Genomic DNA, 17,274 nt, shown 5'->3' with positions numbered 1-17,274 from the left:
AGTGAAGGGAAAGGTTGAATATTAACAGAGATGCAGTGATTGCTCAGAGGGGTCGCTCCTATCACTGTCAAGCTGGGAAATGAGGGGCGCTGCCTGTATATATGGGAAGAGAGGGGACCTCTCCTTGTCAGAGCTGCTGGTGGGAGAAGGTCACTGAGCTGCTCAAGCCAGCCAGCACCATGAAACTGCTCCTGCTCTTCCTGCTCTGTGTTTCCTCCGTTAAATCCCAGGCTGTTGCTGACTATGATGACGAGGTTGTAATATTGATCATAATTAATAATAATAATAGTAGTAGTAATAGTAGTAGTAAAAACTAATAATTTTATTTAATTGCATGCATGACTTACTCAACTTATGTGAGTTAGCTAAGGTAGAAGCTGTGGGGAAAAATGCTCCAGTGCATGTTCTTTTTCCACTTAAGTGTTCAAAGAAATAACCTTCTATTATTTCTTCGTGTGTACGTAACGGCGCAATAGTTATTTTCTATTTTTGGATACATTTTCTTTCTATTTCTTTTCTTCCTCTGTAGGGAATGAAGAATGTATGACGGTAAGATTAGTTATTTAGCTGAATTTATTTAAGGATATTAATTTAGCAATGTTGACATATGATGTTGAAGACAACGTCAGGTACAAAAAAGTAGAAATATGTAATTAGTCATGTCCTGTCTCAAAGGCAGTAAAAAATTTTCTATAGAGTCAGTTGACATTGAAAAGAAACCTTAACTGCCAGATCATACAGCTTTACATTTGAAATGGAGAAGTAACGATTGTTAAACAAAAAGGCAAACAAGGAGGATCAGTCTAAAATAACAATTTAACCTATATTTAGTTTTCTTTAAGTAAAATATTTCAATGGAAAATACGGTTTAGAATCTCAGTACATTTTTTTAATATTTTGAAAACCCCTGCAAAAATGAAATAGGTCAGGGTCATCAGAAATGAGATTTTTTTCTGTTATATGATCTAAGCGTTTGTGTCTGTACATTGACTACTGATAAGGCTACTATGCTAAATAATTTTCAGCAATTTTGTGATTTGTATGCTGCCTGCTTTTGAAACTGCTTGAAGCGTGTGATCCTGAATCCTTCCAAATGTTTGTTATTTGTAGCTAACTCTGAGCAGGATTGGAGATGCTGGAAGATTTTGATCCAGTTGCTCAAGCAACAATTAATTCAAATGCTTTAGTTTCAACAACCGCTTAGGAACAAAGCCTGTTTTCCTTGCTCAGCCTCCAAAACTTTCTCATTTCTGGCAGTGATGGGTAATGAATGTATCAGCGGGAGCTCTAAAAACCTACTCTGAGAGATGTTATTGAATGGTTTTCCTAATTCCATCAGTTAACAGCTGGCTTGTGGCCTGAGACCTGATGATGTATTTGACTGTGGCCTGTTTTTCTGAGACCTCACAAATTTTCCTGGAGCCCAATGAAAAATTGGGACACTGATAATGTGATGATGAATATTCTTCTTGGCCCTTAGCCTAATTACTTTTTTCTTATATCCCGCTACTTCAAGTTTCATGGTGCTTAGTGGCTCTGAACTATATAAACTTTATTCTTTGGTCAGAATGAACTATTTAAATATTGTTTTGCTTTGGTTTAAAGGCTTTTTAGTTTGTCTATATCTCGGTGGAGGGAGTGTGACTAGTCTTACAAGGGAGGGCATAGCAATGACTTTTACATAATGTCAATATAGTGTTTCCATTATTGCCTTTTTCACTGCATTCCATGTTTTTCCTTGCCGTTTAAAATACTAAAGAGCGCGGAACGGATGCCTCCATCCTGCGCATGGCATTTTACAGTAGCAATCCCACATTCAGAGAGTTTCCTCTCCCCTGGCTTTGCAGGACGAGAGCCCTCAGCTCGGGGTTCGAGGCCACCGACCCCTGGACAAAAGGCGGGAAGCGGCCCCCACCCTCCGACCCGTGGCACCTCCCATCAGCGGAACCGGGTACCAGCCCCGGCCCCCAAAGCGGGTGAAGCCGGGCGAGAGGAAGGAACCTATCATCTACCCCGACGCTGGTGGCTGCAAGCATCCTCTAGAGGAGCTGGTAGGTGTCTGCCTGTTGATGCAGCTGATAACGGACTGTCCTTTTCTTCTAGTGTGCCCAGCGCGGAGGTTTTTTTGCCAAATAAGGAACCGTCGTTCATTTAAAGCAGCCCAACTTTGCATCTTTTTGCTTGAGTTCGGTAGGACTGCATTCAGAGGAGTAATACCACAGAGTCCGTGGGATTAGTCACAGCCAGACAGCCTACAGCGAAGATGGGGAGATGAGATTTGAACCGTAAATGAGGAAAGGAGGTATCTGTGGGTTAGCCTGCGCTTTCCACGAGGCTTTGCATAGGTAACTATAAAGAAGGGCAGAAAAAAGCTCTGCAGAAGCACTGGCTTGAATTTCAGATTATCGCAAGGAACCCTAGGGACAAAAAAAAAAAAATCCTCCCATGTCAGTCTTAAAGTTTGTTTCAAACCACAATTATAGTCTACCCTCAGTGACTGCCCCAGCTTTTATGGAAGAGCATGCAAGCATGCTGAGATCTAGCATACCCCTTGCTGCCTCGCAGTACTCTATCACACTGTCCCTGCTGTGCTCTCCGCCGGAAAATGCAAGCTGTGAGGGTGCTGAGAGGCATCTTCGTGCCTGAGAGCAAGTTTGAATGTGGAGGTTTCCAACAAATGAAGTCTGTTAAAGCTTAATGAATACATGGTTGTGGTAGAGTCCCACTGCTGCCTCCGTATTTTGGTTCTCACGGGACTTCAGAATTTCCCACCTCTTTTTAAAACACTGCTGTCCTTGACGGTGCAGTGCTTGTTGCAGAAGCAATGGTGCTCAGCTTCTTGAGATAATAATTTTTTAATGAATCATACGGTCATTTCACGAGAGAGACATAGAAGAAGGTGTAGAGAACGTGGTTGATTCTCTGAGGCGAGGGAAAGAGGAAAGGGGTAGATAGAAACATGCGCAGGCAGCAAGTAGCTCCTGACAGGCTTTAATCGTAGTGCAGGTGGCTTAACACCATGAACATTTAATGGTGCAGAAAAGTGAAAAGCAGGTAGTGGACTAGAAAAGCGTGAAGAGAGAGGGCTTTTCCCAAGAGCTTCAACAAAAGATTCTTCCTGGGGGCCTCAGGGCTTCTTCCTGACCTTCAGACTGCAGCTTCTTTGTAGAAGTTGAATGTCTTGAGTGCCTATCTAGCTGCTTAAATATCTGGTCTCACATTACTAACTATTCAGTGCGTTCAAAGGTATGATCATTCACTGATGGGATTAGAAACTTTCTATCTTGACTTTTATTCACAGCCCTTTTTGTATTTTTTTTTTTCAGGGAGTGCTGTGTCCAACTGGATGTGAGCTGCAAACTACACTGGTAAAACAGGAAAAAAGTGTGAAATCAGTTGTTCGTGACCTAAAGGACAAAGTGAGCAAACTGTCTGAAACCTCTACAACTTTCTATGAATACGTGACTGTTCTAGATGATAAATTGGTAAAGACGCAAAAACAAAGAAAAGGTATGTTATTTCTATGACTTACCGGTGTAAATGATAATGCAGTTCTATTGGCATTGCTACTGTTACTTGTTAATGGGACTTCTTAAAAAAAATTAAAAATACAGTGAACTATCTAGCAAAGTAGGGTTCCATGACCATGTCCTATTAAATCTTGAAAAAAAATCCTTTGAGAGAGGCAAAGGAATGGATGTCATACTATGGCAAGGTTCATATGAGCCCCCTAAAATTAATGGTCACGGGTTCCCCCCTTACCTGCTTTCCTATGTCCATCCACTCCCTTTATGTCCAGCTCCTGGCTTGGCACCACGGGTCCTTGGAAAGAAGCTTTGGCAGAATATAGCACCACTGACAAATCTACTAGCTAGGAAAGAAATAACGATACACATGTACCACTTCCCTGAGAATTTCTGCATAGTTTTTGCACATTGTGGAAAAGTAAGCAAAATAAATGCATATCCTTCCTCCCTGCGAAGGGAAGAAGTGTCTTCTCAAATTGTGTTTACAGATTGCTCTTCATTATTCCGTAACTGGAAAACGTGTTGAAAACTAATCTGCTTTTTATCTCTTTGCTTTTCTAGACAATGATGATATACTTTCTCAGTACAACACAGAAGTGGAATTGCATTATAATTATATAAAGGATAATCTGGACAATAACATCCCATCTAGCCTCAGGGTCCTCCGTGCAGTTGTGGATTCTTTACACAAGAAGATACAAAAACTGGAAAATGCCATTGCAACCCAGGTGGACTACTGCCGTTCACCATGTGTTGTTTCCTGCAATATTCCAGTGGTTTCAGGCAAAGGTACTCATTTAACTACAATGACCTCTCTTCTCCCATTTATATCACTGTGCAAATTGACAGATGCATCATTTGATTGGTGTGAATGTCCCTCTGAAGCCTGTGTCATTGATTAGGGTAGCAGAAAAGATGGAAGGTGATCCTAAATGAAAAAAATCTTTTATGGATGCCTGTACTGGTCAGACCAAAGATCCTCTTACCCAATATCAGTCTTCATTAGCTGCCAGTAGCATGTTAAAGAAATAAGTGCTTCAGGGTCTTTGTAAGGTGGAGGTGATACATTTGCGACTATCATAGTTGTACTCTTGATTTTTTTTTTTTCAATCAAGAAAGGTTTTTCTTTCACAAGCTTGTCTAATTCAGAAAGTCATTGTAAAGTATATAGTTTTCCATCACTCAGGCTGAACTTTTAGAAGTTCCTATTTGGAAAAGTAGAACAATACAAGTGGGCTGTTCTTTCTTCCCTGATTCTTTCACATAATGTATCACAGAAATCAAAATGAAAGTAGAATTAGATATATCTTTAAAATTGTTTGCTTATAATCAACAAACTGAAGGCTAAGAAGATTGTTGAAGAAGGTCAGAGCTCTTTCAGTAACAGACTCTCTGGTTTATTCTTGCAGAATGTGAGGATATTATCAGAAAGGGAGGCGAGGTATCTGAAATGTACCTCATCCAGCCAGATCCTTTCGTCAGACCATACCGAGTATACTGTGACATGCAAACAGATAATGGAGGTTAGTGTGAAATAACTATGTTGTTAAAATATTAATTAATGTGGGTGCTACAAAAATTTCATCATTTGCATTTTATACAAACTAATATGGAATTATAACTTTTCTAATTACTTGAGAATTAAGTCTGATTGACTTGTTCAGAAAATTCTTGCTGGTCATCTTCAGATGCACAGTAGGATACTTCCATAATGAAAATGGAAATAAAATGGTTGGGATGGGATTGGTAGATAAAAACATATTTTACTGTGATGAGAATGAACAATGCATGAGTAGGTGGACAAGAAGAGCCCGGCTCATTTCTTACCACGCTACTATGCACTAGACAAAAGACCAGGGCAGTCCTTCAAGTTCTGCATTTTCCACCTTTGCTGCTGAAGCAAGGTGCTACTTGAGTGTGAGTAAAAATGTTAAAGCTGAGCTTATAAGCAGTGAAAACTCAGACCTGCTGCAAGGAAGCCGTATGCTCCGCTTGCCTTAAGATGAAGGTAGAAGGGCTGTATCTTAACATTTCATGCTCCTTTCTCACTGGCAATTTAATCTAAATACTCTTGCTCCTGCAGGCTGGACTTTGATTCAGAACCGCCAGGATGGCAGTGTTAATTTTGGAAGAGAATGGGATCAATATAAAAAAGGATTTGGAAATGTTGCGAAGAGTGGAGGGAAGAACTACTGTGATACACCAGGTAAAACGTGGAGTATGAAAGATGAAGAACTCTTCTTACTGAACCTGTCATCATATTTCTAGAAGCTCTTTAATTTTTTAGAATTAACTAATCCACTTTGGCAGACCTATAGGCAAGTCATAAAGTTGGCAGGAAGCATATTGTGAAGTCTGTTTCACAGAGCTCCTGTTTGTTGCTTCTCAGGTGAATATTGGCTTGGAAATGACAAGATCAGCCAGCTTACCAAAATAGGGCCCACTGAAGTTTTAATTGAAATGGAGGACTGGAATGGCGATAAAGTATCAGCTCATTACGGAGGTTTCACCATACAGAATGAAGGAAACAAATATCAGCTCTCAGTTAGTAACTACAAAGGCAATGCAGGCAACGCGCTGATGGAAGGAGCTTCACAGGTGCACGGAGAAAACAGGACAATGACAATTCACAACGGCATGTTCTTCAGTACCTACGACAGAGACAACGATGGATGGTACGTACTTGCAGTAGACATTTAAAATAAAAATAGAGCTTAAGATAGACCTGAATATAGACTATTTCTCTAATTTGCTGTCAGTTTTCACAGCATTTTATAGAATCGTAAAATATGTTTTATCCCTGCAAGATACTAGCCAAATGTCCATGTAGTTCCTCTGATGTAGCCAAGGGCAGGTAAAACTATATATTAGGTTGGCGCTGCTCCACAGCCAAATAAGAAGTAAGCACACTGAATTTTATTGATTCCATGAATGACATTACAATAGACAAATTGGCAAATCTGGTTGCAATATATTCATTGTCAGAGACTGATGGTGGCTGTGCTGAGGACCACTGTCTTGTTTAAGTAGGAATATTGGTACTCACTCCTGTAACACATAATGGGTCCTGCGGAAAGAGATAGGTAGCATGTCCTATTTAAAAAATAAAGTTGTACCTACTCAGAAGACAGGAGCTCAATTGTAAAGTACTTAATTTAGCACTGTTTCTCTAAACTATGTGGTATGTCTTCATCTTAATACCTGATTACATATTTATGAATAAAGGAATTGTTTAGATTTGGGAAGATGTACAGTTCTCATTGGTTTATATCTTTAAATTGGATTGATGTTGCAATTATCATTATGAACTGCAAGTAATTGTAGTTATCAATTGCTAAACTAAAATGACATTCCCAAAGAGATGCAGCTAAAATTTTACTTATTTTTCTTAGCTGCTTCACCTTCCAAGTGCACTGTGTAAGCACACACTTGTGATGGTCACTCTTTTACAGAAAGTTCAGAGAGGATTTTAAATGTTTATTATGGTTTGCAAATTTCAGTACAGGGGCAGGTGTATGTACTCTGTTGATCTGTTTGCTTACAGTTCATCTATCGCTCTTAAAACTTTCTTTTGCCTCGTCAGGTTAACCACAGATCCAAGAAAACAGTGCTCCAAAGAAGATGGTGGTGGATGGTGGTACAACCGCTGCCACTCAGCCAACCCCAACGGCAGATACTATTGGGGAGGCACCTACAGCTGGGATATGGCAAAACATGGTACAGATGATGGCGTTGTATGGATGAACTGGAAAGGGTCATGGTACTCAATGAAGAAGATGAGCATGAAAATCAGGCCATACTTTCCACATTAACCATTATCAAAATGTACAGAATCAGGGATTTTCTTTTAATATTCGTACATGGTTATCTTTTTAGGCATGGTGTTCAGGCTTGTCTTTACATATGAGAACCAAACATGTATGTACGAGCATGTTGTGACCTGAAGTGAAAAGCTATGTCAACTGTAAATCAAAGTCTGACTGATGAAAATAACTCCCAAGTGTATTTTGTTCCATTTTTCATTTGTTCACGAGACAGAAGTAACTACTATAGAATAATACTGATGAAAAAAACCAAACCCCCAACTTGTTTCACTCTTTTACAAAGGACTTCTATACCACGTTTGAAGAGATAGAGGATTATTTTAAAATGTTTTCTAAAAATTAAATAAAGCCTTAAAACAAAAGTTTTCTTTGCATGATTCCTAAGTATTTATGCATTATCCAGGGAGAAGCAAACACATTCCACCAAATAAGTGTCGTGGTTTAACCCCAGCTGGCAGCTAAGCCCCACACAGCCGCTCGCTCACTTTCCCCCTGGTCGGATGGGGGAGAGAATTGGAAGAGTAAAAGTGAGAAAACTTGTGGGTTGAGATAAAGACGGTTTAACAGGTAAAGCAAAAGCTGTGCGCACAAGCAAAGCAAACCAAGGAATTCATTCCCCACTTCCCATGGTCAGGCAGGTGTTCAGCCATCTCCAGCAAAACAGGGCTCCATCACACATAACAGTGACTTGGGAAGACGTGCCGTCACTCCACATGTCCCCCCCTTCCTTCTTCTTCCCCCAGCTTTACATGCTGAGCATGATGTCATATGGTATGGAATATCCCTTTGGTCAGTTGGGGTCAGCTGTCCTGGCTGTGTCCCCTCCAAACTCCTTGTGCACCCCCAGCCTCCTCGCTGGTGGGGTGGAGTGAGGAGCAGAAAAGGCCTCGGCTCTGTGTAAGCACTGCTCAGCAATACTATCTAACAAATGGGTAGGTCACCAGTCAGTTCAAATCCTGTATGCTGGATAAAATATGCCCTTTCCTGCAACCTCGCTCACATACTGTGCCTCTTAATATCCCTTCCACCATTCCACATCCTTTCATCATAGAATGAAATGCGGTATTAGAAGACCTGGCTGGTATGTCTTTTACAAAATCACTGTCGTGGGACTAGAGCAATTAGTGACTCCAACCATAGGGTGGGTGGAGGTTGGGTATTTCATCAAAGCTAGTGGTCTAGTCTCCCTCTGTAGCCAGGAGCAGAGGCTGTCCCAAAGACAGGGCTTCCCAACCCTGGTTGGCAGAACCAGCCGTCTCTCAGAGGGGACTGCCTTCCTCCACAACAGAGGGTACCCAGATCACTAGCAGTAGATGGATTTCCATCTGAAACCTCTCACGTTGATTTGATCTGTGGAGCCCAGGACGACAAGGAGGAGACATCATGGCAGCATCTCACTACATGAGCGCAGATGTTCAGCATCCCCGCAGGTAGGCTTCCTTTGAGGCTAGGGAACAGAAACACAAGGCGTAAAGCAGAAGCACCTTTTCCAAAAGCACAGACACTTCTCCGCACATGCCTGTAAAGATGTCTTTGCTCTTCAGCAAACTCTCTAAAAGTGTTAGACGGTGACTGTGTTTGAGAAGCACTGAAAAAAGACTAAAAGTGAGCTGCTTTGCCAGTATTTGATGATATTCTTAAATGGTATGAAACATGCTGGCCAGTGAGTTTGGAGGCAAGGCAGTTTGCTTATGCTCGTTTCTCAACAGAAGCACAGAAATATTAAACAAAGTAAATACTTGTGTAATTTTATGTCAAAAGGTATAAAGGTATATACAGCATGTTCTTGTGTAATTGTGTAACCAATATAACTGTTTTTCAATGTGGCCAGCTTTTTGCTGAAAAATCGGTATCAGCTGCTGTCAGTAAGTTGCTGATTTAAACCCCTTATCTGTAGCAGAACTCTTGCTTGACACGTGCTGAGAAACATTCTAAATGAAGGAAATATATACTATAGCCAACCAGGTGCTCCTTATCTTGCTTGTGCTGGTCACAGTCATAACCTTTTAATGGTTGCTAGACAATAATAGCCTGTTTTGGGAGTTGTATTTTGATGAGTTGTCATGAACTGTCTTATTGTGAAGCTCCAGTATGCATGGTGAACCACCTAGAATTCATCAATGGGACAGAAGGTCTGCCTCCGTATTTGGAAAATCAAAGCTTAGGAGATCCTTAAAAGTAAGTCCTAAAATGCACGCATCGTTTATCAAAGCGTACTCCACGTTAGGTGTGTGGCAAAAGTGAGAACCCAAACCACCCGCGGCTCTGCCCGAGAACTGGCTCCCGCCACTGTTGTGCTCCCCTCAAAATGGAAATGAGAGGAGATGGCCCACAAGTGTGACTGTCAAACTCAGTCAGACTTTCACGGTTCATGTTAGCGGAGGCAGGAGTTCATGGAGAACATACTTCTAAATATTTTTATTATCTTTAACACTCTTAAACAAAGTAAATAATTCAAATCATAAATATTTTTATCGCCAGTCAGGGTGTGAGCTGCCAAAGACATAGACAGAGACATACATTGACAAAGTTTATACGAAAAGGGTTTTAAAATCAATATTTCCTTGAAAAGGTTTGTCAGTTATAAATAAGATGAAAGTAAACTGTTTTGTTACTAATTAATCAGTGTTTATTTTTTAAGCCACAGATGTGTCCAGTTGCCTTCAAATTCACAGGGTAAAGGTACTTCATGCACATATATATAAAAAAAGTCTTTTGAACTTGTAACACATGTATTAAAAGCCTGTCTTTCTACAGGGTTTCTATGGGCCTGATTTTCATTCTAACAATTTTGAGGGAATAGTCAGAGGCTCTAAATGGCAGCCAGACCACGCCGTTTTCGATCTCATAAGGAATGTTGTACCGGGGGTCGTAGTGGCCCCCCAGGTAGTACACGCCGTTGAGGTTGGCTGCCTGGCAGCTGTTGTACCACCAGCCACCCCCGTACATCTCCGCGCAGTTCTCCTCCCAGCGGTCCTGGTCCCGGTCGAAGGTGCTGAACCTCATCTGGGCATGGGACGTGTATTCGGCGCCCTCCTCCAGCCAGCCGGCGATCAGTGCGTCCCCGGCGGTCCCCTTGTAGGAGGACACGGCAAGGGCGTACCCTTGTGCTTCAGACCCTACCTGTAAGATATACTCTGCATACACAGCGTTTCCATCCCAGTCCTCTAACTCTACCCGAAGGAGAGTGTTGTTCTGAGTCAGCAAGTGTATGTTTTCATTGCCCAGCCAGAACTCTCCTCGCCCTCTGCCATCCACGCTGCCGAAACCTCTCTTGTAGTCTTGCCAGGTCCGGTTAAAATTCACTGATCCATCCATTCTCTGTTGGATCAATAGCCATCCTCCCAGAGCGGTCTCTTGGTCGCAATAAACTGACAAAACCTTATGGGATCCCGCTGGCTTGATTTTGAAAATGCCACTTTTGGCACCAAAAGTGTGTTTCTGGCGGATATCATCACAGTCTAAAAAAAAAAGTTGATCTGGTTTGACAGGAGTTATCAGCAAAATTTAATAAAAGGTTCAGAGGAATCCAAGTACCAATAGCTCTGAGAAAAACTGTTAAATATGTCTTGGACTACACAAGGTATAGTGACAGGCAACATTAAAAAGAATTCAGAAAAGAAAACATTACATATTTCTTAAATTGTGAATTTTCTATGTAATACCCGAGTATTAATGAAATATTTTCTTTTTTTTGTTTCCAAGGTGGCAACAAACAGACACAGTGCTTGCATTTTATCATCACACTGTTGTACTGCAGTATCTAAAACCAATGTGTCAGCTTGGTTATGGATGGAGTTTGGCTCCACTACCTCAATAACTACTTCTGTGATGCCTGTGTACCTTTCCCAGTGCTGGCTGTCCTTTGCTTCACTCTTGATGGTCTGAAGCTGCGTGCCTGAAAGTCTGGGGTATCCTCTGCACTCTGATCATGTTGCAACCCACCTAGCTGCTCAGATATTTCACGGGTCTTTAGTGATTTTGTTTCGAAAGTGGAGCCTCCCTTGTTGAAAGAGGAGCTGGTCACTACAGTCTTGGAATGACTTTCACTGCCAGATGGGAATCCAGATGGCTGAAGGTGAAGTCCTCTAAAGTCATCTTCTTCCTCCTCTCCTAAGTCTGTAAATTTGCCTTTCCCCCCATAAGTCCCTGCATGACCGGATACTCGAGTACCTAAGTGGGTAGTGCCTGTGCCAGTTACGTGGCTGCTAGTTGAAATGCTGCTAGACCCATCAAAGTGCCTACTAGCAGTGGATGGAGAGTCAGGGTTAAAAAATGACTCTAGCTCAGGGAATAACCTCTCTAGCTTGTGTACGTCATCTGTCCCACCAACATGGTACATGCTCCCTTCCCCTCCAATATTTCCTGCTCCTTGTAAATAGGAGCAGTCTGAGCCATCAGAAGAAACCATTTTTTCAACCACTTCTTCTCTAGGGCCATCAGGGCCAGTGACAATTCTTTTGGTGATAGTTTTGGTGCATCTACGAACAGTGGAAGTGGTTTTGTCTCCCAGATTAAGGATTTCTCTCCCATGAGTAGGAGTAACTAATTTGCTGGTGTGGGAAGGTACATCCCCCCTCGATTCTGCCGTGTGATAGAAGCTGTCGCCTCGGGAGGGGCTCGTGTCTGTTTCTGGTCTTTCTAACACCACTTGCATCTGCCTGATGTTATTAATTATGTTCAGAGCCTGCATTTCTGGCAGAGGCTTATGCTTAAAATGCTCCGGAACATTCGAGTCCTTAAGTGGCCTCATTTTCAGTGTGCTCAAGGTGATAGTTTGAAGCTCTGGGTGCAAGTTGATGGAGTTGGCTTGGGTAAGCTGCTTCTGGATGTTGTCGTAGCTTTCTTTGTCCACCTGGTATTCAAAACTTCTAACACAGGATCCTTTGCAAGCTCGTATCTTAATATCAATGTCCACCTACATAAATAGAGAGAAAAAATTGTTTAGGGAGCTTTCCTGACTTTCTCAAGCAAATGTATCTTTTAACTGGACTGGGGAAAGGTGGGTGCTGCCATGGTACCTCCCACCTACAGCTGAGCTTTGCCAAAGCTCAGTTTTGAAATCATCCTTGGGTTTATTTCCACCGTAAATATGACACGTGCAATAGCACAGTGCACACAGGCTCCGTGGAGAAGTATGTTGTAACACGTTCTGAATCTCTGCTCCCTTTATTCTTGGGGCATAGGGGCGTCTTCCTGGGTTTGGAAGGAGTCCTGCAGAGCAGGGCACACTCCCTGGGGACTGGGGCAGAAACGGGTCCTCCAAGGAGAGAGGAAGACACTGGACTTGTCCCAGAGCCTGTCATGGCCCTGCTGTGAGGCTGCCACCCTGGGGCTACCACTGCTTTCCCAAATGATCCAAAAGCCAGATCTCCGATCCAGGGATCAAAATGGGCTTTTGAGCAAAACCGCTGTTTGTGCCAGGACTTTTCCTTGCATTACCCTCAGAAGAATTGGCTGCAACGCGGGAACACGGGCTCTAACGTCAGCACTGGCTGTGGGCAGCGGTGGCAGCACTGGGGACATCCCCCTCATCCTAGCTGCTCAGTAACTCCTTACAGGAGGAGAGACGCCTCATACAGAGCCAGTTATCAGCAGATATAACATCCTCACTGCCCATCTGAGAGCGGAAGCAGCGGATGGGACCAGGAGTCCTCCTCAGCTCACGTTGGTTCCCACACAGCAGGAAAAGAAACCCAAACTGCGCACAAAGCAACTCATTTGGGGATTTGCCTCAGCGGATCAGAACTGTGAGAGTTGCATCATGTTTTCTTCCAGAAGCAGCACCGCTCGCTATGTGCAGTATAATGGGTAGACCCTCTTTCTGTAGCTACGCTCTGGAAAGAATGGAAATTACATAGCTACCTACCTCCAAGCGCTTCATCTCCGTCACCTGTTCTTGGATGCTGCTCTGCAGAGCTTTAATTCTGTTTACTTGAGTGACAACTCTCTGCTTTAATGTCACAATTCTCCGCCTCAGTTCTCCTGACACGTGGCCGTAGGTCTCATCAGTCTCTGAAACAGAAATGCATCACAGTCAGCTGTGCACGTGTGATTTTCTTTCCTAAAAGAGCAATGTATTTTAAAATATGTAATTAAAACATGTACTCAAAACATATTTCTCATAGTATTGAGCAGGTAGTAACTACATTAGTTTTTGCTAGTTAGCAGTATTACGATGTCTATTCCGGCTCTTGATAATAAGGTCCAGTGCAGCACATACTTTTACTACCTATTGCTTATGCACAAAAAAAAAAAAAAATTCAGCATTGGATAATAAACCTGGGTGCAAGATACTCACGTTGAGCAGTGTCCAAGTTTGGTTTTATTACATTTATGGTTTCCACAATTATCCGATTGGATTTTTTATAGTTGTTTTGATTTTCTGCAAGCAGCTTCTTGATTTTGTCTATTCTGTGACTATAATCCTGGTCCGTTTCATCAATCAGTCCTTGCATTCTGCAACCTGATGGACATTTTGTACCCTAAAATTGAAAGAGGGAAATAATTGTGTTAAAATCTTCACAAGAAAACCTTTTTTTAACATTACATTTGCAGGCTTTTGGCCAACACTGAAAAAATTTAAAAAAAAAATTAGGGCAAGATTCTGCAAGTTCTCTTCAGATGTCCTGTCCTATTCATCCAATGACTTCGCCAAGGACTTATGTGACTTAGAGCAAGCCACCTGGGAGCTGATCCTTCACCTCCTGTGCCTCTGGCACTGGTGTGATGGAATCAGTGAAGCACATCCTCAGAAATCTGTCATGGGGGGGGGGGGTGTAGGGGGTGTGAGGAACAAGTAAACCCTTATTTTTCTGTCTCCTCTGTTCCTTGGGGCTGAACTAAGACATATCCATATATATTTCCCAAAGGGCTGCTGTAAGGATAAGTCTGTTGTCCAGTTTGAGCAAGAATGTTAGAGACCAACTTATTTAAGCAAAATTTTCCTCAGAAAAGCTTAATGTTCTTATAGACTAAACCTCTTTGCCAAGGTTTCAACAAATCAACGTAGCACAGAGATGAGCTGAGATGCAAGAGGCAAGAAGGAGACAAATTAACAGTTTATACACAAAGACATCCAGTCAATCATTATGTTTTACTGAATATTTTGTCATCTGACTTCCTAAAAAGTAGGTAGTGAGGCTTAAGTTATTTCTAGCTATTTCTTTTCTTTGTTGCACATCTGTCTGTCTGGTGCCTTTCTCTTACCAACTCCAAATGTGGCAATATCAAAACTCTGAAAATAGATCCTTATTTTTTTTCTAGGAATAGCCTTCTTTTATTTCACCTTTCTTTTCCAGACTTACTTTCTCTTCTGATTCTGCACCCTTGCAAACTTCTCCCTCTTTCTTTCTCCTCTTTTCCCCCCCCCCTTTCTTTCTTTCTTTCTTTCCCGCGGGAGATCTCTCCAGGCTGCCCTGACGTGAAGCGTTACGTGTTGTCGCTCAGACCCACAGCCCAACCGCGTGCTGGCTGCACAGCAAACTACTGACGGGCACCGCTTTGGCCCCCGGAGCTCTTTGCTCACCCAGTCATCGTCCGCACAGATGGGCCAGTTCTTCTCATACTGGCAGGTGGACTGGGACATGTGCTCCACAATCCTGGGACCACGCACTCCCGCACCCTCCTTTTCAAAGGTACTTTCTCCATTTTGTGCCTGCCAGGGGGAAAAAAAAAGGAAAAGCCAAACCGAGATTAACTAAATAGCTGCCAAGAGAACAGACACATGATGCTGACGTCCTCAAACGCTGATGTGTGGCAATTACAGACGTCTGGAAAGCATCACATCAAACGGTGCAAGGATTTTATTCCTGACATTTTTTGTAAGATACGATTTTGTTTGTTTTGTCGGAATAAAGTTTTTCATATCTTAAAACTAATGCTGCTATGTAGGGAGCTAGTGATGCTCGGGATATATTATGATACTATTATTCCACAGAAATCTTGCTTTCTGTGTGTAAGCATAAAATTAACTTGAAATTAGATTGAAATTGGTTAATTCAAAGCAAATACTTTAAAAATACTATGTTTTATTTCCATTTGCTGCAATATTCTTAAATTTCTATTTTCTATTCTTAAACTTCTATTTTCATTCTACACAAAACTGGCTTAAAGATATATATGAATAGAGTTTTGCCATTAGCGTTTCTGATTTTAATCACAGTTGCTAACTGTAAGCTTGTAGCACTGTTTTGGCTGGCATAAAGACCAAGAAGACTAATAACATCGTAATAAAAATAACAGTGTCAGCCATGGATGGATTCCACTGTGCTAATGGAAAGAAGAGAAATATATATACCAAGATTTTCTTCAAACCTGAGAAGCAAAAGTGCATATACACAACCTAATTCTAAGCCAAAACACTGTAAGGATTCCTACTGTGTTATTGCTCAGTAAAGGACTGGAAATTAATTCTTTTCCATAAAAGAAAGCCCTGGTTTAGGGCTTGAGATGTAATTAGTTCTGATTGGATTCCTCTGCACACTTTAAGTTTTTTTTCAAGCAGCATAATTAATGCTTGAAAAGATTAATTATTAATTATTATTATGACTCATGAGGAATTCTGAGGCAGAGAAAGTTTTCCTAATTCTAGTGTCCAGTGCCAGAACCTCAGTCCTGGGGAACTGGAATGTCATTATTAAAATCAGCAGATTCATGCTCGTTTGATTCATCCTGAGGATCTGGTCCAAGTGCCCCTTACAAGTAAGAAATAAAAACTTTACATTTAGGTGGTCTGTGCCCTTTCAGCATTGGCAGCTCCAATATGAATGCTTCTGTTTTGTCACAATATATATAATTCTGTCATTTGTTAAAACATTCATATTCTTCAAAAAACAATCACAAAGAGAAACATGGAGAATCTAACATAAGATTATGGGCTGAGATCTAAATGAGAAAGGAGCAAGGTTAAATTAGTATAGTTGAAAATCAGGTCTATCACTTTCCTTATCTAAAAATTGATTCTTACTTAGCTCTAGCTTGACCTGATATTGCTGCCACAGGAATCATTGGGTTTTAATGTGTACTTTATAATAAAAGTATTGTGTGTCATTTGTAGGTGGAAAATCCTGCTGAAGTACTATCCAAAGGAGATAGAATTTGCCCTAATAAACATGAAAATCCCTGACTGGCTGGAGTCCTAGCATTCAGTCAGTTAGGTTTAAGACTTACAGCGTCACGTACGAATCTATGAATTCATGTTAATGCATCTGCTTTGCTGCTCCTGAAGCCAGGTAGATTCAGCAAAATTGAATTAAGCAGAACTAGAGAGCTGGATACTCAAGAACGACTGATGAAAGTCCAGCAGAGAAGTAGTTACAGTCAGCTTGTGCATATGTGCATGCATTGGATTTTATGAGCTAGGTGACAGCCAAAATGTATCTGTTTAATAAATGAACACTAAACGCTCACTCTTCAAAACAGAAAGATATGAAAAGAATCAAGTAAGGAAACTCATACCCAGGCTAAGTTGAGGCACAGCAACGCACAGAGGATCCCCACTGATATCATCTTCAGGAGAAGAGTGAGCAGAACTCTGACTGAAAGGATGCTCTTCACCGGTCTTTTGGTGCAATTTAAACCTTAATGCAAAGCTGAGATTAATCATTATGTTCCCTTCTGTTTGGAGAAAAAACATGCCAAATGCTCCCCTCCCCCCTTAGGCGATTACCTAATGCCTCTTGCACAAGTTTCTCATGTTATTTGCTCCAGATAAGTTTGTACAACACCAACATGCGGGCAACGCCACATATTCCAGGAAAAAAAAAAATCTGTCTAAAGCTTAGTTTCTCGTAACTGGACGTTCAACTAAGATGTATGCAGGACCTAGCGGGATCCAGCAATGCTTACCTGCTGGAAGACACATACTCTGTGCGATGGGTATTTAGATAGCATGATCAAAGAGGTGCTATTTGGAAAAGGAA

General features: G+C 41.6%; 2 protein-coding genes across 2 annotated transcripts; one reads left to right on the top strand and one right to left on the bottom strand.

Annotated features, from left to right (window-relative positions):
* Window positions 1-11: 11 nt before the first annotated feature.
* FGB (fibrinogen beta chain) lies at window positions 12-7,713 on the top strand. The gene is made up of 8 exons (XM_054824034.1): window positions 12-254; window positions 1,848-2,051; window positions 3,327-3,510; window positions 4,089-4,316; window positions 4,937-5,050; window positions 5,611-5,733; window positions 5,917-6,202; window positions 7,111-7,713. The coding sequence occupies exons 1-8, from the start codon at window positions 102-104 to the stop codon at window positions 7,337-7,339; spliced, it is 1,521 nt and encodes a 506-aa protein (XP_054680009.1). The 5' UTR covers window positions 12-101; the 3' UTR covers window positions 7,340-7,713.
* Window positions 7,714-9,741: 2,028 nt separating this feature from the next.
* FGA (fibrinogen alpha chain) lies at window positions 9,742-16,932 on the bottom strand. The gene is made up of 6 exons (XM_054824639.1): window positions 16,811-16,932; window positions 14,880-15,008; window positions 13,653-13,836; window positions 13,221-13,366; window positions 11,195-12,269; window positions 9,742-10,812 (listed from the first exon to the last, which is right to left on the bottom strand). The coding sequence occupies exons 1-6, from the start codon at window positions 16,859-16,861 to the stop codon at window positions 10,103-10,105; spliced, it is 2,295 nt and encodes a 764-aa protein (XP_054680614.1). The 5' UTR covers window positions 16,862-16,932; the 3' UTR covers window positions 9,742-10,102.
* Between the last annotated feature and the right edge of the window lie 342 nt (window positions 16,933-17,274).

The sequence above is a fragment of the Grus americana genome, chromosome 4, assembly GCF_028858705.1.
Source record: "Grus americana isolate bGruAme1 chromosome 4, bGruAme1.mat, whole genome shotgun sequence".
Classification (NCBI taxonomy): domain Eukaryota; kingdom Metazoa; phylum Chordata; class Aves; order Gruiformes; family Gruidae; genus Grus; species Grus americana.
This window is presented reverse-complemented; position numbering and strand designations above follow the sequence as displayed.

Excerpts from the sequence above, each read along its gene's own strand:
- FGB (XM_054824034.1), top strand. The coding sequence starts at position 102 with ATGGGAAGAGAGGGGACCTCTCCTTGTCAGAGCTGCTGGTGGGAGAAG. Across the intron at positions 2,052-3,326 it reads AGCATCCTCTAGAGGAGCTG|GGAGTGCTGTGTCCAACTGG; the intron begins GTAGGTGTCTGC and ends TTTTTTTTTCAG. Across the intron at positions 4,317-4,936 it reads TCCAGTGGTTTCAGGCAAAG|AATGTGAGGATATTATCAGA; the intron begins GTACTCATTTAA and ends TTATTCTTGCAG.
- FGA (XM_054824639.1), bottom strand. The coding sequence starts at position 16,861 with ATGATATCAGTGGGGATCCTCTGTGCGTTGCTGTGCCTCAACTTAGCC. Across the intron at positions 13,837-14,879 it reads TCTGTGCGGACGATGACTGG|GGTACAAAATGTCCATCAGG; the intron begins GTGAGCAAAGAG and ends TTTCAATTTTAG. Across the intron at positions 10,813-11,194 it reads GACAGCCAGCACTGGGAAAG|ACTGTGATGATATCCGCCAG; the intron begins GTACACAGGCAT and ends TTTTTTTTTTAG.